Source organism: Psammomys obesus, unplaced genomic scaffold, assembly GCF_907164565.1.
Source record: "Psammomys obesus unplaced genomic scaffold, mPsaObe1.curated_primary_1811, whole genome shotgun sequence".
NCBI lineage: Eukaryota > Metazoa > Chordata > Mammalia > Rodentia > Muridae > Psammomys > Psammomys obesus.
The window spans coordinates 5,202-29,127 of NW_026594462.1; the positions used below are offsets into that span (position 1 = coordinate 5,202).

The 23,926-nt window shown below is 37.0% G+C and overlaps 1 protein-coding gene across 1 annotated transcript; it reads left to right on the plus strand.

Annotated features, from left to right (window-relative positions):
• The first annotated feature begins 2,386 nt into the window (after positions 1 to 2,386).
• LOC129685575 (prolactin-3D4-like) lies at positions 2,387 to 8,007 on the plus strand. Its single transcript, XM_055619090.1, has 5 exons — positions 2,387 to 2,417; positions 3,336 to 3,490; positions 4,635 to 4,742; positions 6,209 to 6,388; positions 7,810 to 8,007. Exons 1-5 carry the CDS (start codon positions 2,387 to 2,389, stop codon positions 8,005 to 8,007), a joined length of 672 nt encoding a protein of 223 aa, XP_055475065.1.
• The last annotated feature ends 15,919 nt before the right edge of the window (positions 8,008 to 23,926 follow it).

Sequence of the window (23,926 nt, forward strand, 5' to 3'; positions counted from 1 at the left end):
TAATCCATAGACTTATAGAAGCTAAGTAACAAGGAATATCTTGGGAAGTATGTTTAACCTCATTCAGATGGGCAAATAGAATAGACACTGGAAGCAGTTAAAGAGAAGGAACAGGAATGGTGGCTACCATAGATGTCTTCTGAAAGTCTGCATCCTGCGGGGATTGAAGCAGATGATGGGTCTCACAGTCAAACTATGGGCAGAGGGCAGTAGGTCATATGAAACAGTATGGGAATAAAAGACCTGAAGGAAACAGTTGTTTCACATGAAGACCAACAAAGACAACAAATCTGGGGCCAGGGTCCCTGTGGAGACTGATGCACCAAAAAGGTCCATAAATCGAGAGGATCAACACCCAGCTCAGATGTAGCCAATATGATTGAGCTCAGGGTATGTCTCTTGAATGAACGCTGTTACATGCTCCTGGATCAATTTTCCAGGAGGGGCCTCATTTCCAGGCCACAGAGGAAGAGGATGTGGGTAGTCATGAAGATTCATGATAGTCTGTTCACAGTTGGTTAGGGAGGAGGGGTCCAGATTTCTGAAGCCTAGGAGGGGGATATGGAGGAAGAGAAAAGAAGGGTGGGATTGAGAGGAGAAGATGGAGAGGGTTATGAGCAGGCCATAAAGTGATTAAAATAAAAAATATTTGATAAGCCTTTATGCTTCTTCATAGTCTAGTAATCCATGTTAAAATTTTATTTGTATTTTTATAGATTCTTAATATCAATAACATTTTGCATTATGTCAAAGGTGTCCAACTCTTCTAATTGTTCCATGAAATTGAACTATGCTCTAAATGGCTTAATTGTCTGGTAACTCATTTTGAAAAGCAATAAACACAGTAGTGAACACAAAATTATACAAAGGTCTCATTAGTCATGAAAAGAGAAAGGCCAGATATTTGTAAGTTAATTGAAATCCCAGTGTCAAAGATCAGTTTCTTCTCTAGAAATATTTCATAGGAACCACATAATACCAACAATTTATACATGCTGCGACCATTGTTCATAACTGGGAAGCAGAACTAAATGGTAATACTAATTGTGGAAGATGCTGAAAACTTAGAACAAGCAACATGAAAATTTTGGGCTTCTAATGTTTTAGAGTCTACTACAACATGAAAAGTGTTTCATGATTCCATCAGGCAATACATAAAATATTTTAGGTTAATTGCATACAATAATTACATTTTCAATGATATGATAAGGCCATCAGCATGCCTGGCAAAGTGTGGCAAGTGGTGAAATTCATGGAACAGCAGTTACCATTGCCACCAACAATCATCCCATTTTCTTTCAGTCTCAAGATACAATCAATGTGCTATATAACATGTGAAAATAAAGTGTCTAATGCAGCCACTCCTGATGAGACCTAATTGACTAGGATCAGAAGGAAGGAAGAGAAGACCTCCCTTATCAGTGGGCTTGGAGGGGGGCATGCATGCAGAGGATGGATGAAGGGAGGGATTGGGACAGGGGGAGGAAGGAAACCATAGGGGTGATACAAAGAGAATAAAGTGTAATTAATAAACAAACAAACAAACAAACAAAGGAGGATATTACCACAGAGTGAAGGGCTGGAAATAGGTTTTCAAGGAAATGGACACAAGAAGCAAGTTGAAAGAAGCCATCCTAATAATTAATAGAATAATCTTTTAACTGAAAAAAAAATAAAGTTGTATCAATAGTATTTAAAAATCTAAAAAAAAAAAAGAAAGTAAGGCATCTACAAATATTATGACCTTCATCTAAAAGTAGGCTTTTGATAAATGCACATGAGCTGTGCTTGTCAAAGTGCCTTATAAACGTGTGTTTAGCCCTGTTGATTACTACAACTATTCCCCCTATTCTAATGGCTAAAATATTGTAAGGTGCTGATGTTTATTGAAAGAGATTTGGCTTTACTAAAAAAGGTCTATTGTAAAGATAGAGAGGGCCACTGCTCATATTGTTATTGAATACATTTTCTATAACCAGAATATACAAGAGACTATTGCAGAAGATAACACAGAGCTATGGTATTGAAATAAGGTTAAGTATTGGGAATGAGTTGTTTTCCTCCTGCTGACCTGAAAATGAGTAATCAATGAAGAAAGATGGCCTTGCTGATTTGGAGAATGGCTTAAATTCTATAGATTATATAGAGGAAATGCAGTGTGACACATATTGAGACATAACTATGGCAAATGTAAAGATGATATTAATAAATCCTGAGGGAAGAATGTCACTGATCAATAGACATTGATTCTATCTGCCCCCCAGCTCTGCTTAGCCTTGGGTGTATATAGGTAGTATATATAGGAGGAGGAAAGCTGAATGAACACAGCACTCAAGTGAGCAGCTTTCTTGTGGTGGAGCAGACACTGTGGTGGATCTTCTCAGAGATGCGGGTGACATTGACTCTTCCAGGCTCTGGTAAGTTGCCATTCATTCATGTACCTGTAAGTAAACCTTACTCCTGCATACATGTTCAAAATGTGTTTGGATTGTATATTTTCTCTGGTGTCATCTATTCTGCATCCTTGAAGAACTGATATTTAATCATGTTCCCTCTATAGAAGAGGTAACACATATTAGAAAGAACTTTCCAAAGGATTTCTCTCCTTGTGCTGTAGACACATGACACTTCTCAGAGTTAATTTACAGAGTCTTGATCAACAGGAGAGGAATAAGTTGATAGTGATCTTGGTATCTATGCACCACTTCTTTGACACTATAAACTTGAAAGCTCATCTTCCAGAAAAAAAAAGAAAGAAGAAAAATTATAAGGGCCAATTTACATTATTGAGAAACTAGGCATTAGTGAGAACATAAAGATTAAATGAATGGTCCAATTGCTCCAAGCACAGAAATGGGAAGCTATGGTTAATTTGCGTGTCAAGGTCAAATATCTGCTCGCCTAAATCAACATGAATAAACTATCAAGTAGTCTAAGTCTTATGTGATATATACAAGAAAAATCAATTAGTTACAATAATAATATACTTAATAAAATGAAAGATAAGTATAAATTATTGAGAACTTCAAATAGATGCAGATAATGACTTGAAGTCTCTGGCTCATGATTACTTAAAGCTCCATGTGATCACAAACTGGAGAAGCTGTTTTGGAACTAACGCAAACTGTGACAAGACTCTTGCATTTCAAGTTCTATACTAAATAACTGTAACCATTTCTCTGTACTTTCCCAGTAATACAAAATAAATGATATATTAAGTGATATCACATTCAATCGCATGGTGGAATACCCTTAGAGCAGACAGCATTCCAAGATAGTTCAACTGTTGTAACTTTGTGTGACTAGATCATCTGAGTTTGTTTCTCTGACAGCAGGGATGTACCTGTTGCTACTGGTGTCAATTGTGCTCCTTTGGGAGAATGTAGCCTCCAACCCAACTGGCCTTGTTTCCATTGAAGACCTGTATCACCGTGTGGTTGAACAGTCCCATAACACATATATCGTGGCTGCAGATATATACCGTGAATTTGTAAGTAATGACCTTCTAGATACTTACCTGAATGGGCCTTCAGATAGCTAAACAGTAATTAAATTAGAATGTATTGTGTATTCAAGACTAAATAATTCACTTTATAGGTAACAGTTAGAATCATACAAAAATGTGGAATGGGAAAATTTTGAATTTCTATAAAAATCTCAAAAATTGTAAAGAAGTAAATGATATTTTCAGGGTTTCCATAATAACTAAGGGTAACCACTTCTTTTCGACTTTGTCACTGGAAAGTTTATTTCCTGGTCATGGGTTCTGTCTTCACAGGCATTCCTTACCTGTTGATCAAAAAATAAGCAATGCAGTGGCATTAAATTTAAGTTAGTTATGTCGACCAATAAAAAGAAAATTAAAACCATGTTAACAGCAAAACCAAAAACAAAAATAAAACAAAACAAAAAAAAAAACCAACAAAACAAAAAGAAACAGTGTCTTATAAGATCACAACTCCTATGAGTTTTGTTTTATCAGTTTTAAGAAAGAGGGTGTTAGTGCAATTCAAGGGCTAATTTAGACACAAAATATATTCCCTTTTCTTCAAGGCTATAACTAACCTGCTCGGGATCTGACAGTGAGGAAACAACGAAGAGAAATTCCACTGAACGTTGTATATATAGATTATATGTCTCTGTATTTACAGAGAATATATATTCCCATTGTTATTTTTGTTCACTATTCTTTCTTATATTCCTTATTTTTTTCTCCTTTCAGGAGCACAACGTATCTAAACATCCTTTAACTGTCATAAACACTCTGAAAGTTAGAATTATGTAATTTGTATTTTCATAATAAATACCTAATGCGAGTAAAGTCTTCATATCACTAATATAGAAACAGTAAATAGTTTTGTGAATTCTTGTTCCACTCATTGCTGAACATTTCCTAGTAGTAACATGCCTTGTAGTAAATGAATAGGAGGTTTGGGGAGACACTATTATGGACTGCAGATGTAAAGGAAAGAAAGGGTTAGCTGCACATGTTTCCATCATTTATTGTTTCAAATTTTCTGTAGCCTTTAATTATTGAACAGTAAGGGTTTATCAAATGCAATCATCTTATACTTGTGCATTTTTCTATTCAGTTCTGCAAGCCCAAATGAATTAAAACTTTTCCTTTCCTCCAGGACTTGAACTTTGCCAAGAGGAGTTGGTTAAGAGACAGGATCCCTCCCATGTGCCACACTTCTTCCATCCATACTCCAGAGGACCGAAAGCAAGTCCACGAAACAACAGTAGGTTTCTTCCCTATGGGTTACCAAGCAAGTGATGCTATACATGGGCTAGCGGGGCTGTATGTGATTACTAGGCCCATAAGAGGTGTCGTAATTTCAGATTCAAAGAACTTGCAGCCTGTTGGAGAACAATCATACAGTTGATAACTTTAGCGCTAAGTCAAATGCCTGCCAATTCACATTTGCCCTTGGGTGTAATTGTCCATATAGAAGACGATTTTCCCCAACACCTTCTACTTAGCCCTGGGAACTTTTGATTTCAACTGGGAAGTCAGTGCTGAATATATTCATATACATATAGAGTAAATACACATCCAGTTGTGTTTGTAGAATAATATTAAATGATCTTCCCCTGGCAGTATTTTACTAAACTGAGCAGGGTGTTATTACTTCTTAAGTTTCTGAAATCTTTGGGACCTACTTCTGGTCCTTCATTATTTTTAAAGTCTTCTATGCCTCTTCTGCCTTCTATATCTTAAAATAAATACAGCATTACCAGAGGCTCCTCTGTAGACTACATCATGTTGGTCAGGATGACTTTGGTTTTGATGAGGTTATCATGACTCTGAACAATATCTAATGTATATCCAATGTCATGAAATCTTCCCTTTGACTACCTGTCATGAACATCCAGTGCCCCTAGCCAAATGTTGGCCATCAGCATGGGCCTCTTCATTTCATTAATTAATTTAACATTTTTTGAATTTTTGATTAGATTTAGCTTTAGTCTTTGTTTTCATAGATTCCTCCAGACGTCAGAGTAAACATCTAAATAAAAATTGTATTTGATGTGACTCTGGCATTAGGCTAACCCTTATTAGGTCAAAATTGCATTCTCATTTCTACTGATAACTGAAATTAAAATTATGCTCGGTAGGAGTTTTCTTCTGCACACTTTAATAAATACACAGTATCTCTAAAGCCAAAGGGTGGGAAGCATGCAGATGGTTGAAAAGTAAAATTTGGAAAACATTTTTCTGCATTACACCTGTTTTTTTATACTATCACAACATAAATGTCTCAAGTAAGTATATGAAAAACCAATTTGATTCAGTAGTGTAGAAATTATTTGAAACATTTGCTCCTGGCAGCGTTGGCTTTAAATTTATGAAAGTCAAGTCTTTTGACACCTAACAAGCCTATTAAACCTTGTTTTCTCATAGACAGGAAAAGTAATAAAAAAGAACAGGTTTACTTAGGACAAATGGTAGGATGTGGAGAAATAAAAAAAAATACCATTTTGCAAGAATTAGTAAGATATTATTAGTTTTGCTTGGCAAAGTGAAATGGAGGAGGTGAATCTTTACCATTATACAATGATTATACAACATGAAATGATTAATATTTATCATGAATAATGAAAAGATACTGTAGTTTGACTCCTTCATGAAAAAAAAAACACAGGTGTCTGGCTATACAGCTTTAAGTCACTTAGTGTAAGACAATGTCCAATGATGTTTTCCTAGACTGTAGACCTTCTGAAAGCAATCCTGAATGTTACATATGCCTGGGAAGAACCAGTGAAACACCTGCTGCCTGCAGTGACGGCTCTTCCAGGAGTTTCTGAAAATATGGTGAAAAGAGCCGTCGATGTGAAGGGCAAAATTCATATTCTTGCAGAGGGAATTGAGACCATACTCAACAGGGTAAGCTGTCTCTACAAATGTCTTGGCTAATCTTATGCATGCAATTGGTCAATGTGAAATAAAATAAGAATGCTGAGACACCGAAATCCAGGATTATTTAGTGAGAAACCCACAGAACAATGATCTCCATAGAGAATAACTTTTCCTCGTAGTAACTTGGACTGTAGCTTTCCCGGATGGGATGAAAATCTTGACTAATTCAGAATATTTTATGGTAAATATGGTTTTATAAACCAATTTTTAAAAACAACCAGTGCTAGGATTGCCTGTACCTTAATATGTTAGGTGAAATATACTTCCCTTATGAAAGGATTCATTAAATTTATAAGATAGAGAACAGATTTATCTGAAAAGAAGAAAAGGATCAGGACTTTCTACCAGATCTAATGTGGTATGAAGGACATATCAGGGGAAGAGATGAAAATATGTAAACCTCCCCAAGGTGAAAGACTCCTTGTAGCCTTTTATTGTCCCTAATTAATTAGTATATACACCCAAATAGCACCTTGCTTATGTAACATCTGTCTACTTGTGAGGATACACCATCTGAATTCAGTGGCATATCAGAAAATATGTATGCCTGCCTACAAATATATATTTGTATGGCTAAGGTCTAAACAGGAAATTTCAGAGTTCCTTGCTATTTTTTTTTCTAAATTTATAAAACATTTACAAGGAATATGCTCTCACAGCTGTCTCATGTGTGTAAGTGCCTTTTGGGCATGTTTGCAGACCTGAGTTCATTTCCAGAACCTGTGCCAAAAGAATGACGTGGTGCTTTCGTCTTGAAACCTTAAAACTAGGGAATCAGACTTAAGGATATCTGCAATTATTTCCAGAATATAGTAAGAGCATCTCTCTCAAAAGTCATGATAAAAGTCACCGGTGGAACTTTAACCCAACGTGAATACTGACATCTAAATCATGTCTATTTAAAACTACATAAAAATTAAACTAAGTACACACACACATAAACACAAAGAGAGAGAGAGAAAAAGACAGACAGACAGACACACACACACAGATGCAGAAAGGAGAAGGAATCTGTACTGGACCTATGGAGATGTCTCATGTGTAAGTGCCTCTCTTGCATGTGTGAGGAACCCAAGTCCAGTTTCAAACTTTCTATCAAAAATGATTTGGTTATATCTCTTTGTAACGCTAGCAGTAGAAAAGCAAACAAGAAGATCTACCATGAGTTCCAGGTAGAAGTAAGAAAAACTATATCAAGAAAATCAAGGGAGAAGTCATTGGAGGGACTTTATCCAAAGTTGGCTTCTGACACCAATAATCATGTCATAAATACACACACATATACATCCATGTACTTATACAAACTTACAAACCTGCGCTGATACAGAAAGTGTTCAGGAAATCCTGCTGGTAATAATGCCAATGCTATCTGTCTATTTGATGTTTAGACTGAGACTGAGCCTGGATTTGATGGAAATGACTACCCTGCCTGGACTGGACTGGAAGACCTGAAATCATCTGATGAAGACACTCGCCTTTTCACCATTTATAACCTGTGCCGCTGCCTGAGGAGGGATACACACAAGGTGGACAGTTACCTCAAGGTCTTGAGGTGCAGAGTTGTCTTTAAGAATGAATGCTTCTAGCTCAGCACTTTTAGGTGTGCAGATTTTTGGAGGTTTATCCTATTTTATATATCTAGTACTCACTTATAAGTGAGTATATACCATGTGTGTCTTTCTGCTTCTGGGATACCTCACTCAGGATGATCTTTTCTACTCCCACCATTTGCCTGGAAATTTCATGATTTCCTTGCTTTTAATTGCTGAGTCCTCTTTCATTGTGCAAATGTACCACAATTTCTGTATTGATTCCTCTGTTGAGGAACTCCTGGGTTGTTTCCAGGTTCTGGCTATTACCAATAAATCTGCTATGAACCTGATTGAACAAATGTCCTTGTTGTTTACTTGAGCATCTTTTGGATATATGCTTAGGAGTGGTATAGGTGGATCTTGAGGAAGCACTGTTCCTAATTGTCTGAGAAAGAGCCAGATTGATTTCACAGTGTTTTTACAAATTTACATTCCTACCAGCAATTTAGGAGGGTTCCCATTACCCCTCATCCTCTCCAGTATTTATTGCCATCTATATTCTTCTATAGAGAATTATCTGTTTAGCTTTGTACCCATTAACCCTGGGTAAGATGATCATTCCTCACTCAGAAAAGCAAACAGCACAGACATTGAAAGAAGGAGAAAACAGAAAACAGGACAAGAGCCTATCACAGAGGGCCTCTGAAATACTCTACTGAGCATTCTATCAATGCATATACTAAGGCTCATGAATAAACTTTGGGCAGAGTGCAGAGAATCTTAGGAAAGAAGGGGAAGATAGGAAGACCTGGAGAGGACAGTAGCTCCACAATGATAGCCACAGAACCACAATATCTGGAAAGAGGGATCTTTTCAGAGACTGATACTGCAACCAATTACCATTCATGGAGATAACCTTGAACCCCTGTTCAGATGTAGCCCATGACAGCTCAGTATCGTACTGGGTTTCCTAGTAAGGGTGGAGATGAGGGAGGGAGGGTGAGATTGGGAGGGAATGAGGGAGCGGGATACACCTGGGATACAGAGTTAATGAAATGTAACTGATAAGAAAAAAATAAAATTTCTGTATTGATTCCTCTGTTGAGGGACATCTGGGTTCTTTCCAGGTTCTGGCTATCATGAATAAAGTTGCTACAAACATGGTTGAGCAAATGTCCTTGATGTGTACTTGAGCATCTTTTGGATATATGCCTAGGAGTGCTATAGCCGAATCTTGAGGAAGCGCTATTCCTAATTGTCAACTGTTCAACTCCAACATGAAGCAGCAACATGACTCTATCACATGGACACATTTCTGGATTATCTACCATTGTTCTTTTCTGCCTGCTTTTATATATTCATAGTTGATCAGAAATTCAATTTCCTATCTAGACATTAACCAGTAGAAGATGGAATTCCGTGTTTGTTCCTCCTTTTGAAACCAAGAGCAATTTCTCTTTTGATCAACACTAGAGAGTGATAGTGTTGATAGTGATACCATTACATTGTATGGTAACAGTAAGACTAAAATAAGATGAGTAACCTATTGATGCTGCCTAGAGAGTATCATTTGCTGAGTAGAGTTCAGCTCATAGAGTCTCTATCTCTTTCTCACTCTCAAAAAAAAAAAAAAACTATTTCTGGAACTGAAGTTATTGTCTATTATTCTCAGATAACCGAGGATTGTCCAGGCCATTCTTTTTTAAAATTGAATATATTTAAGGTAGTTAAGGCAATATATAATAAAAGATGAATGAATTAACATGCTCAGTACTGAAACAAAATTTGAATGTGCAATAAAAATTAGAATCAGGTGGAATTGAAAGTGTAAGAGAAAAATTATTTCTGAGATATCACTATGGAAATGGTGACATGATTTTTTAGTGCCTGAATTGACCTTCTGTTTGTGCGTATGTGCGTTCGATGTGTTTTTGTCTGTGCATGTCGCATGTATATGCATATGTACATGGTTGCTCATTCACTTGGAGACATACTTTGATATCAGATGTCTTCCACAATTGTATCCTATCTTTCTCTTTCTTTCTTGAACCTGAAACAGAGGTCATTGATGTGACTTGACTGGTTGGATATTGAGTTCTAGGCTTTGACTGAATCTTTTCTCTGCTAGACCTCTGTTATCTCTACCAGCTATGTATTTTGGTCTGAGCATCCAGACTTCAATTCTCATAATGAGAGAAAAATTCTCTACTGAGAGATTTCCCCAGGTCCAAATTCCTTGAGTATTAAACAACATTCTTGTCATGTTCATTCCTTACCTCCCTTTTTTTTCCTAATAACTCTCATTCATATTGAAGTTGTTTGGACTTATCTACTAAGTGTATATAGTAGAATTTTCACCTCCTGTATCATAGAATTCAAGAGTATTTTAACACAATAAAAACAAAAACAAAGCAAAATCCTTTCTCACATTTTTGGCACAATGTGGAAGGCCAGAGAATGTGATGGCATGTCACTCAATGATGACATTCTAATTAAAGTCTGACTTTTGCAGGTAAGATAAGAGGAAGTGTAAGTGATAAAGAGGGTTATCAAATGGGAAGTAGAAAAGATATAGAGAAGAATTAGCAGTTACTCACTTTTACCGCAGAGTGTCTCTGCATTCTATTGCTTCTAGGGTTTCAACTTACGGAATTACATTTGAGAAAAAAAAAAAAAAAAGGTTCTGGTTTAGAAAGAAGAACAGCACCCATGCTAAAAGCAAACATACAAATAGCAGAAAAATATTGATCTCATAGTTCAACAAATCACATCATGGACACTAACGGTATAGCTTAAGAAGAAAAAAATATTTTTTTCATGAGTTTTTTACTGAAATTGTGATGGTTACAGAAAACAACAACAAAAAAATCATACTAAGATTATTATAAATTATTATAATAGATAATATCCCCAAATCAACATGAATCAAAAATTCATGATTAAACCAGAAGAGAATAGAAAGCTGAGTTTCTTTTTTTATTTCCTTTTTTTAAATATTAGTTACAGTTTATTAACTTTGTATCCCAGCTGTGTCCTGTTCCTTCATTCCCTCTCAATCACATCCTCCCTCCCTTATCTCCTCCTTGTCCCTTTCCAAGTCCACTGATAGGGAAGGACCTCCTTCCCTTTTGTCTGACCCTGGTGTATCAGGTATCTTCATGACTGGCTGCAAAGTCCTCCTCTGTGGCCTAGCAGGCCTGCTCCTCCCTTGGAGGGGGGTGGAGCAAAGAGCCACTTAAAGAGATGCTCAACATCCTTAGCCATCAGAGAGATACAAATCCAAACGACCCTGAGATTTCACCTTAAACCTATCAGAATGGCTAAAATAAAAAACTCAAGTGACAAGACATACTGGAGAGGTTGTGGAGAAAGGGGAACAGTCCACAATTGCTGGTGGGAATGAAAATTTGTACAAACACCTTGGAAACCAATCTGATGATTTTCAGACAATTAGGAATAGTGATTCTTCAAGATCCAGCTATACCACTCCTAGGCATATATCCAAAAGATGCTCAAGCACACAACAAGGATCTTTGCTCGTCCATGTTTATAGCAGCTTTGTTTGTAATAGCCAGAACCTGAAAACAACCCAGATGTCCATCAACGGAGGAATGGATACATAAATTGTGGTACTTTTATACAATGGAATACTACTCAGCAATTGAAAGAGTTTCAAGATGCTAGTGGTTTAAAAACTGAAAGCATGACGAATACTCACAAATGGGAAGATATTCCATTTAACAATTCTTCTTTAACCTTGCATGGTGTAACTCAATTTTTATTTTGAACAAAACCTTGAGATATTCACATATATAGCACTTTTTAGCTTTTATTATTTTATATTTATTTTATGTTTTTCTTTTTATTCTTTTTTAATTAATTAATTTATATTTATAAACTACATTTTATTCACATTGTATCCCAGCTGTAGCCCCCTCCTTCACCACCTCACAATCTACTCTCCCTGCCTTATATCCTACCATACCCCTCTCCAAGGCTATTGTTAGAGGAGGTCCTCCTCCCCTTCTCTCTGACCCTAGCCTATCAGGTATCTTCAGGACTGGCTGCATTGTTTTCCTCTGTGGCCTAGTGAGGCTGCTCTCCAATCAGGGTAAGGTGATCAAAGAGTCAGCCTCTGAGTGCATGACAGAGACAGTCCCTGTTCTCCTTAATAGGGAACCCACTTGCACATTGAGCTGCTATGGGCTACATCTGTGCAGAGGTTCTAGGTTATCTCCAAGAATGGTCCTTGGTTGGAGTATCAGCCCCAGAAAACATCCCTTGGCCCAGAATTTTTGGTTCTTTTGCTCACCATGTGGAGCTCCTGTCCCCTCCAGGTTTTTCTAGCGTCCCCTTTTTTCCTAAGATTCCTTGCACTCTCCCCAAAGTTTGGCTATGATTTCTCAACATCTGCTTTGATAAACTGCTGGGTAGAGTCTTCCAGAGGCCCTCTGTGGTAGGCTCCTCTCCTGTTCCCTGTTTTCTCCCTCTTCCAATGTCAGCCCATTTGCCTTTTTGTGTGAGGATTGATCAGGTTACAGAGGGTCCTCCTTTCTGCTTACCTTCTTTATGTATACAGATTTTAGTATATTTATCCTATATTATATATCTACTATCCACTTTTAAGTGAGTATATACTGTACGTGTCTTTCTGCTTCTGGGAAACTTCACTCAGGATGATCCTTTCCAGTTCCCACTTCAAATTTCATGATTTTCATGGTTTTAATTGCTGTTGTGTTCCATTCTGTAACCACACCTTCATTCCTCAATTGACAAATTTTTTGGTTGTTTCCAGATTCTGGCTATTACAAATAAAGCTGCTACAAACATGGTTGAGCAAATGTCCTTGTTGTAGACTTGAGCATCTTTTGGATATATGCCAAGGAGTGGTATAGCTGGATATTGAGGTAGCACTATTCCTAATTGTCTGAGAAAGTGCCCGATTGATTTCCAAAGTGGTTGTACAAGTTTACATTCCCATCAGAAATGGAGGAGGGTTCTCCTTTCTCCACATTCTTTCCAGCGTATGCTCTCACTTGAGTTTTTTGATCATAGCCATTCTGATGGGTGTAAGGTGAAATCTCAGGATTGTTTTGATTTGCATTTCCCTGATGACTAAGGACTTTGAGCATTTCTTTATGTTTCTATGCCACTCTATGAAAAACTCTGTTTTGCTCCGCACCCCATTTTTAAATTGGATTACTTGATTTGTTGTTTCTTTAACTTCTTTAGTTCTTTAGGTATGCTCTATATTAGACCTCTGTCAGATTTAGTGTTGGTGAAGATACTTTCCCAGTCTCAAGATCCAGCTATACCACTACTTGGCATATACCCAAAAGATGCCACACCATTGAATAAAGACATTTGTTCAACTATGTTCATAGCAGCTTTCTTTGTAATAGCCAGAATCTGAAACAACCTAGATGTCCCTCAATGGAGGAATGGATATTTTAAAAATATAGATATATAGATAGTTAGATAGATAGATTGATAGTATAGATAGATAGATAGATAGATAGATAGATAGATAGATAGATAGATAATTCATTTACAAATAAATATACAAGTAAAACGTTCACTGTTGGTGTTTGGCAGATAATTTCATTTTGTTTGTTCAGCTGTTTGTTTGTTTTTTTAAAGACATTTTTAGGTAGGAAAGGAATATGTTTCCTTCACCTAGTGTGGCCTCAAACTTCCCATGAAGCTGACAATCTCTTAATCCTGTTCCTCTTGACTCAACTTTTCAAAATTTGGGATAATAGCAAAGTGCTGCACCATAGGCTCAGTGCATCGTGCAATGGAGCCAATGAGTTTGGAAACAGATGTCTAAATTTATGAGCCCAAACAAAGCTTTTCTGTTATTTGTGAATTTCTCTTGGTAAAGCTTTCTAACACAGTCCCATCCATCAGTTGTTTCACTGTGGCAATCAGCCTGAAGCTCATGTTCAGTTGTAGCTTTTGCTCTGTTTTACTTTTATTGCAAATTTTCATAAAAAGAGCAAGTAGTAGATTAAAATTATCAGGCAAAAGATCCTTTCCCTTGCTCAGGGAGCAGTAAATAGGGAACATGTTTATATGAAATTTCTCAGGTAAACCAAGAGAGAGCCATTAGTATGCAGTCAGAGTGCTCACCTTTGATTAGTGGAAATGTAATATATGAATAAGAATATGCATAGTAAAGACAAAACAGAAGCATTAAGATTCAGGTAAAGTCCTATGGAAGCTTAGAGAAAGCAAGATCTTAATTCCAAACAAGGTTTCTATTTCAATTTTAAAATTAAAGTCAAATTCCATACTGTCTTGAGAAATGAAATTTGCTCTCTTATGGCAGCCATCTGGGTCTGGGTTATGCATTAGCTTGCAGCGATAAAGCACCAGAAATGATGGATCTGGGGAGATGGAAAAAATCACATAAATTCTAAGAATCTTAAAAACAATTCTCAAGGGTGACATCTTGTCTTACAAACCCGATATTATAACTTCACACTACCATTTTATGGCATGTAAATCTTAGGAACTATAAGAGAAGGTTATAAATTGCTTGATCCCATAAGATAATCAGGTGTCCTTGGGCAGACCTTTCCATGTCTCAGTTTCTCAACTGTAACATGAGGGGGTTAAAGCTTAGAAAGCCTGATCATTTCAAGGTCTAATATCCTGAGACTCTAAGACTTCACACATGGGCCATTTTTCATATGACCAATTTTCATTCCATGAATAAATGTTGTCAGGTTTCCTGTTCCACATAAGGAGACTCTACAGAAGTAATTAGATCCCCATGGAAAAGCAATGCCCTGTATATGTCCCATACCTCATAAATAGTCTTCGGTATGGATTTGTGCATCCTATGCAAAGTAATAAAAAACTAAAATCTCCTGGTTTGCTCAAAACAATATTTTTCTTATTAGAGATGCAAAGATTATGCTCATTTGCAAGTTGTTGACACAGAATACACAACCTAATCCTAAAAACACACCATTTCTTGAAGAAAATAGCACTTGTATGCCAAGACTGTATGGGCACGCTAGTCAAATAAATTTTAATAAGAGCAGGTGTAATAGAAAATGTGAGATTCTATTTTGTGTATGTGACATAATATGTTCACCATCTACAATAAATTCTCAACCTAACTGAAAATCCTTTGTATATTTACAGGTTTTTGTTGTTGTTGTTGTTGCCTCGCTGGCCCAGAAATCATAGCAAGAGTCAAACCATACACTAATTTGAAAATATGGACAGGACAATGAACAGCACACAGTATGGCCATGTTTTACTAGCAACGCTAACTGGCATACATGTATTATACTTTCTATGTCAGGTACTGTTTTATGCCCTTGCACTGTAAACACTAGAGGGAGGAATCCATGCCTGATATTCTCTATCTACGAGGATGTCTCAAACACTGAAGGTCCTCAGACCGTACATGTTTGATGACTGTTTCCTAAACAATTCATGGCCCACAGATGTGTCTATGTGAAGTAGAAACTGTGAATCCCCCTGTGAAATCCCAGGCTAACTACACAATTATCCATAGACTGACCTTTGAAATTTTAATCTTTGTGGTGTGATGCTTTTGAAATTAGCATCCTGTTTATAACTGGTTACTTGTTTACCAGCATGGCCTGCAAGAAACAGCAGCCTCAAAGACATGAAAGTTCTTTCTATTTAACTCCAAGTAGGAAGCTGACAGCCAGCCCAAGAGCTTTGGGTTTGCACACAATGCCAGTGATCTCTATACTAATCTAGCCTCTTGTCTGATGAATTGATAGAATTTCATTCTGATTCCTCTATTTTCCTTCTATACAAATACAGAAAACATAACTTTCACTAGAAGAAACTAGAAAAGAAACAAGTCAATTTTAATTTATCATGGCCAAATGAAATATATATATATATATATATATATATATGTATATATATATATATATATATATATATATATATATATTTAAAACTGTTAAATACATAGCAAAAGGATCCCTCAGAGGTTTGGTAAAATGAATAAGAAATTCTGAAACATATTTCGAACTTTTCTGCTATGCACATTGATAGTAATTTACAATGAAAAAAAAAAAAAAACAGCACATGTTCCTCCTACCATATATTACATAGCCCAGGAATACATCTGAAAATCTCATCACACTTTCTCAGGGGACAGAAACCAAGCATCATATACTCACAGTGATTCCTCTATTCCTCTACACCATAATGAAGTTGCTCTTCTTCTTCTAAATTAGTCAGTTTACGCATGCTCCCCAGGGTCTCCAGGCAAGCATTTCATGGAGAACTGCTTTTTATTTCTCTCAGGTCTCAAGATGATCGGATCACTGGTTGAGAACATTATTGGCAGTGAAGTTAGAGAGTCTGGCTTCATAATCAACTGAGTAATGACTCTCTCTTGCTTTATCTGTGTAATGAGAAAAAGGCAGAAATGCCATTGGGAGCATTTGAGCAGTATAAGAACAATAAGATAATAAATGCTTCTCTTTTCCACAAGTATAGGACAATTAGCTAATATGGGAGAAGGAGACCTGCCTGAGAACTTAATTTAGAGAAGGCTTATAAGGGTCGTGCAGTAAAGTTCCAGACAATTCCATGTAGATTGGAGCAGAGATCTCAGTAGATGACTTCTCTTTAGGAAAATTCCCTAAGAAGCATTTCTATTGGAGTTTGGGGACTAGGGGGCATGGGTTATTTCTTTGAAATAAATTTGCATCTTTCAACTTTCAGGGGACAGTTTTTAGCATCTCTGTTTCCTTTCCAAAATTCCTGATTCAGTAACCTCACTAGCTTTAACAGTGAGTACTGAGTACATATTACAAGGGCCACTGAGAAACAAAAGAAAAGCTGCTTAGAAGCTGTAATCTGTACTCCCACATGAAAACATGTGACCACTCAAAGAATAAAAATGCAGGACTACCCAGAAGGATCTGGAAGCCACATGACAGACTGAAATCACCATGCGAGCTTTTGATATTTCTTCTAATGAATAATCTTTGCTTCTTTATTTTTTTAAGATTTATTTTTATTATTTTTATTTTTTATTAATTACAGCTTAGTCACTTTGTATCCCGGAGGTAGCTCCCTCTCTCAGCCCCTCCCAGTCCCACCTTCCATCCCTCATCTCCTCCAATATCCCTCCCCAAGTCCACTGATAGGAGAGGTCCTCCTCTCCTTCCCTCTGATGCTAGCCTATCAGGTCTCATCAGGACTGGCTACATTGTTTTCCTCTGTGCCCTGGTGAGGCTGCTCCCCCCTCAGGGGGAGGTGATCAATGAGCCAGCCACTGAGTCCATGTCAGAGACAGTAAGGAGAAAAGGGGTTGAAGAGATGGCTTGCTGGCTAAGAGTGCATATATACTGCTTTTGCAGAGGATAGGATCCAAGTTCAATTCATACTACCTGTGTCAGGTCATTTACAACTTCTCATAACTACCATCCAGGGATTTAATACCTCTGCCTCCACAGTCCTGAAAATCACATGGATACACCCACACGCACACACACACACACACACACACAATCACACAAGTGTGTACTCTGCAAAAGCAATATATATGTGCTCTTAGCAATAAGCCATCTTCAACCCCTTTGCTTCTTTACCATGTTATCTCCCTGTCATTTGCCTTGTAACAATGCCTTCTGTCTCTGCCATGCTCCTGACACCAAGATACACCTGAAAACCCCACATAAAGACAGAAGAGTGGAATAAACCCAATTTTGCAAAAACCTCAACCCATTTCTGGAATACCCTGCATTCTCCTTTTTCTCCCATGACAAAACTCATGAACAATTTCCCCTTCTATTAAAAATGTCTTTCATATAACAATCTAGAATTCCAGTGATATGACATTCTTGACCCCTTAAATAATCCTTGCTTGCTCTTGAGTGAGTGCTTTTACTTATATAGTGTCTTCCTTATTCTTTACTTTCTCTAATTTTGAAATCCCCTTGATGGTGACAGAGACCGAGAAACACTGGCCAAAGATCTCAGTGTAGTTTATCTCTAAAACTTCTGTGGCCTTCACCATAGTGACATTCAGAGCTTTAGTCCCGAACATAGCATATGGTGCACGTGTTTTTTTCAGATAGGTAATAGGTTGCGCATATCTAAAACATTTTCCAAATAAAAGTCCTCATAGAATGGAACTTAATAAACAAATTTAAAAAAACTTTTGAAACCTTATGTGTTTTATAGACTCTTAAAAATTATGCATTTGTTCTTCTTTCAAGTTTTCTGATAACTTCTGAAAAATTATTATTTTTTTAACTTTTTTAAATTTTTTATTAATTACACTTTATTCATTTTGTATCCCCCCATAAGCCCCTCCCTCCTCCCCTCCCAATCCCACCCTCCCTCCCCTTTCTGCATGCATGCCCCTCCCCAAGTCCACTGATAGGGGAGGTCCTTCTCTCCTTTCTGATCTTAGTCTATCAGTTCTCATTAAAAGTGGCTGCATTGTCCTCTTCTGTAGCCTGGTAAGGCTGCTCCCCCCTCAGGAGGAGGTGATCAAAGAGCAGGCCAATCAGTTTGTTTAAGATAGAAATAAATAATATTTTTGGATCTATATCATTCCACTTTCTTCTAATTCTCTTTTCACTTCCATTCTTATTCTGTTCTTTACCTTTCTTGATGGCCCCTTTCCTCTACAACATAGTCCTTCTTTCTGCATTCATGACAGGTATTCCATTGCTTTCTTTTTATATTTTATCCTCTCCATGCAAAGTCACCTCTTTTGACATCCTTGTATCCATCATACTACACAAGAAGAAAGAATGACAGAAATTATCAAGCAGTGGACACTAACTCCAAGCAAAGGAAACAATCGACCTGTTCTTTATTATATTTGAAATGGGGGATGGAAGTGTTTGCAAAATAGATATACTATTAATTTTCCTTATGAGATCTATGATTTTCAATTATAAAGCCATGACAAACGCACACTTGTGAAATGGAAGAGTGAAAAGTTAAAAAAGAAAAAAAAAAGCAAACAAGTGTGAATTTCAGTTGAATTTCAAGACACAGAAAATTCAGATGAGGTTGCCTGGATAAATTTATGGGTTCAAATTCCCTGAAAAAAAAAAAAACAAAAAAACAAAAAACAAAAAACTTTTGAGAGCCCTAATCTATGAGAGACTTGCTTGCTAACCTGAAGAACATAACTGTATAAATGTTCCTTTGTAAGCATAGAGAGGGTTCTTATCTATATACATTGTCCCACTTGTTTGGAGAGAACTACATTCTGTTCGCCAAGAGAGAATCCAGGTTGAGAAATGAAGTGACGTTGCAAAGGTCACAGGGATTACAAATGTCTGGGTGGAAACAACATGTGGGATTATTGGACTTTACTGTGCCCACTGATCACTTTCTTTCTCTGTATAAATAAACAAAGGCTTTTAGGCTCCTCTAATGGTGATAGTAACTTAAACAGTATATTTTTAAAAACTACAAAATACTTTTCCAGTGTGATTTTTTGAAATAAGGCTGAACTAAATGATTTGGAGTCCCTATATCAGCATATTCAATTAAGCTAAGCAATAACTGAATTCTCATCTGAATGTGATAGTTACCAAATACTCTGGGAGTAATCATTTTTAAGTGAAACGATCATCACTTACTCTCTTAAAAATTACACAAAAAAATCCATATAGCACACGACTAACAGAAACTCCAGGGAAAATAATCATTGCTGTTTCATATCTCCTCGGGTTTCATGGTGAGATGATGCTTTATTGCTTGCCATTTTATAATAGTGTTGAAATATGATACAAAATGTCGATTTTCAGCATGAAAAACACTGCCTAGGTGTTAGTTATCAGCTCTTCGGGTTGACTGACATCTGTGTAGGACAGGTGGCAGCCTGCTGTCCCAGCTTCATTAATTCTCACATCTAATCAGCAAGGGAGTGTCTATTAAACTTTCTCATATGACTAAGAATTCTTTTATTTTACTGTTTAAGCATCACAAAACAGTAATATACGGGTGAAGTTTTACTGTTAATAAGAGGACTGGTTTTGTGCTGTATGTTTCTCATTGTCATTCATACATACACAGAAGATGCACACCATTTCATTGTGAAGAGTTGCTCAGTTTTCTTTTTCCTTTATACATTTTAGAAAGCAGACCAAGAAGACTCCATCACTGTTCATGAAATCCTTTCAAAGTCTTGAGGTGAAGAAGCTGTAATGGCAGCATAGAGCAGGTCACACCCAGACCAAACCCTCTGGAGCTTTGGGCAGGAAGCTATAACCTTCCTCTTCATTAGAAACATTTCTTAGCAATCTGGTGTTTTGGATGACTTCTCCAGTGTTTAGTTTTTATTATGTTCAATAGTAAAATGTTTAAATGACTTAGGTTGTTGATTGCACTGAGAGATGATAATGCACTAATATGCAGGATGCCTATGGGTCCAGGAAATCTCCTGCAAGCATAGAATTCCATGAACTCAACATCAGGAAGACTGGATAATAGCTTTTCAACAGGCAGCAGGAAGTATTCCATGTGTGACTTCCGTAATCTGCTCCATCTCAACTTCTTTCAACTGTAAGAATGCTCCAGAACTTAAGCTATTTCCAGAGCTTAACCACACCAAGCTCTGAGTCCCCCAGGATTTCTTCTATTTAGTACCATTGCCCTCTGTACTCACCTCTTCTGATACCATAGATTCAAACTCTGGTTGACTCCTAGATGTTAGCTAGATTCCTAACTTCACCGCTCAAATAATTGTTGGCTATGCATGCATAAGAATCAAGAAATATTTCATATAAGTTATCTGATTCTTATCACAGTTATTAAATCTTTACAATAGATATTCTGTTTCATTAGATGGTTTGAGGTTTATAATAGATGTTTGATATATGTAATGAATATTCTATTTTCTTCTAACAATGGGATAATTATTCTGAATTGCAATTATTTGCTAAAATACATGCTTTCCCTATATACTGTACAATTCTGGAAGGTGATCCCCATCAACTGTTATTTAACCCCCATGTAAAGGGGTTACAATAAAGTTGTGCCTCCATGTGAATAAGAAAATGAATGAGCAGAGTAAACAAATTAATTATGCATTATGTCTTTTCAATCTTACATACTTCAGGTTAAAAAGTACAGAAATGTTTAATCCCTGGAATTCATTAACTATGTCAAGAAAAATCCATTCTAAGAAAATGAGCATAAATGCACCATTGGCGGGTGCTGATTTTCCCAACCCTCTCCAAAGATAAGAACTATTAAGCCATCCAGTGAGGGGGACAAAAAAGATAAGAGTTTGCATAAAACCCCTCTTGTGTTCCATTTTGGATGAAGTCATTCTCCAAAACCAATTGAAAAGCAGTTAAAGGGGCCTCTGGTATGATTTGGCTGCCAGTGGTATTGAATAATGTCTAGACCCCATGTGAATTTTTTTTTTGTATTGTACAATTCAACACATTTTTTTTTTAAAAGAGCTGAGCAAATCTTCAAATCCCTATGATCATACTGGAATTTTTGTTAACCTTTCTTATGAATTCACAAAGAGTTAACAATATATAAACTAGTTTTCTTTAGGACAGCTGTTAATGTGGCAATATGACCAAAAAAAAATCTTAACGGAACCTTTTTCAGTACTCAAATCTCATTCTACAACTGTTGTAACATACAACCCTAGAGATACTTATTTCCAAATTAAGTGTTATTGGTATTGTTTACTTTTATTGTAGATTAACTGGAGACTACTGAAAGATTGAATTTTAGACTTGACAGCATGGAAATCACTCTCACAGATGAGAAACTTAAGGCCTTGTGAGGTGATGATTGGATACAAGTCAGCAAGGGGCTAGTATGAAGACACTTTTCCCCTGTGGCCCTTTGCCTTTTTTGTACTTTCAAAAATATCGCATCACCTTAATTTTTCATTTTAACGTAATCTCTGTATTATAATTTCATCTTAAAGAATTAGTAAGTTGAATCTGTATGTAAGTTTTTGATTCCTACACTACTATGGTTAATTTGTTAATAAAGAAGCCAATTTTCTTCTAAGGTACACTACATAAGAGATGAAGCAAGTTTTCTTCTACCTATTTTCTAAAACATTTTGCATTGGAGATACCTAAACAACACCCAGTGCTCCTCCTCACATCAGCAGTATTTTCCATGGCTGATAAAGAAAGAATGTGGGAAGGGAAGAGGATTGGACATCATTAGAATGAGATATGAAAGTTATTGCTACTCAGATACAAAATACAGGTAATGCTTAGTCTAAAGGCCTGACAGTGTTGCGTGTTGATTCATCAAATGTCTATCACTTTATACGATATGATAATGAGAAAATGAAGTTAGTGAACCCACCAGACCAAAGTCTCTTAGAAGTGGGTCATCTGGGCTCATCCACACCAGCTGAAGAGGCCAGGTCTTAGATAGCTGGAGAGGAAGCAGATGGAATGTGCAGTTACTAGACACACTTCCAGAGAAACACAAGCCCTAGTCAAGATATTCTTGAGTATTTCTGAGCCCAAAATAAAGAATACCCAATCCTCTTTACAGCCCAATCCAGCACTGGCATACTTACATACTGTTATCCCAAGGTACCAGACTGAGCCCTGCAGAAATACATCAAATTTCCATAACACTGTAATTATCAGTCAGTATTCTTCAACTTATTACTAATTTGTTTGTCTGGTTATGTAGATAATGTCATTGAAATTTTTACTATGAGATTATTTTCTTCAGGTGTAAGGTAATAAAATTAAAATTGAGGACTGGGTTGTAGCTCCATCAATGTCACAGCAGTAGTGCTCATTTAGCATTTGAAAGTCCCTGAGCTTCAGCATAGAGGAAATAAAACAAATAAGGGTGGTTAACTCTTAAAAGTATCGTTTAACACGAACGAATCTTGATTTTTGGGCTAATGTATACACAAATTAATTCTTTTTCTTTTTCTCCTTCTTTTTTTTCTTCTTCCTTCTTCTTCCTCCTCCTCCTCCTTTCTTCTTCAGACAGGGTTTCTGTGTAGCCTTGTTTGTCCTGGGCTTGCTTTGTAGAACAAGCCGGCCTCCAACTCACAGAGATCTGCCTGCCTCTGCCCTCTTGAGAGCTGCTGGGATTACAGGCATGCACCACCACGCGCAGCTCTAATTGGTATTCTTAGAGTCACAGTATACTTAGAATTACAGAGTGATTCACAAAGCTGTAGAAGCACTGGAAACTGGAGTTGCAACTTAAATGAAGAAAGAGTGACATCTTAGGGACAAAAAGTCTGTCCACAACACAGTAATGGTCTTTGAAATGAGTCACAGCCCTGTGCCTGTTGCCCCTCCAGTGATGCTTTGGCTAAAGGGAACTCAGAACTCCTGCAAACTCCTAAGGGGAGAGACCAATGGCAGAAATCCCATCATCATCATCTCACGTCCATCACTAGTTCAATTGACTCTGAGAGAAGAGCCTCATAAGGGTCTTGGCAGTACCTGGAGCCAGGGAGAGGTAGCAGCATCGGCTGACCACTGCCTTTCTCCTTACTTTCTGCACACCAATATTTTAACCTCTGTATCATGAAAATGCCCAGGCCTTAAGAAGGCTCAAACTGGCAGACACATGTGACTGAATCGGAAAGGGTTGAGATGGTATCCTTTCATGCAATACCTCTTGTCAATTTCCCTGAATCGGCACCACTGCCAAGACTTAAAGGATGAAAATAAACTAACTTAGGAAACATACTTATATATTGAAATTAACTAGAAACAGGTGGACATATACCCTCAGCATCAATTTCTGTTTGAGACTTGGAACCTGGAATGGATTCACTGGGTAGAAATGGAAGCTTCCCTGGATCCCAGTTCCCTCTGTCTCTTTCATTATAAATTCATCACAGTTTCTACCAATTTCTTATTTCTAATACTGACCCAAGAGATGTATGAAAAGCTGACATGCTTAAAAGCTGTGAATCCATTAACATGAAATCTAATTCAATAAATGCCAAGCTTCCCTATTAAAGATA

What these genes read in the sequence shown, in the direction of transcription:
- LOC129685575 (XM_055619090.1), top strand. Translation starts at nt 2,387, where the DNA reads ATGCGGGTGACATTGACTCTTCCAGGCTCTG. An exon ending in ATTGACTCTTCCAGGCTCTG is followed by an intron (nt 2,418 to 3,335) that starts GTAAGTTGCCAT and finishes CTCTGACAGCAG; the next exon opens with GGATGTACCTGTTGCTACTG. An exon ending in AGCAAGTCCACGAAACAACA is followed by an intron (nt 4,743 to 6,208) that starts GTAGGTTTCTTC and finishes ATGTTTTCCTAG; the next exon opens with ACTGTAGACCTTCTGAAAGC.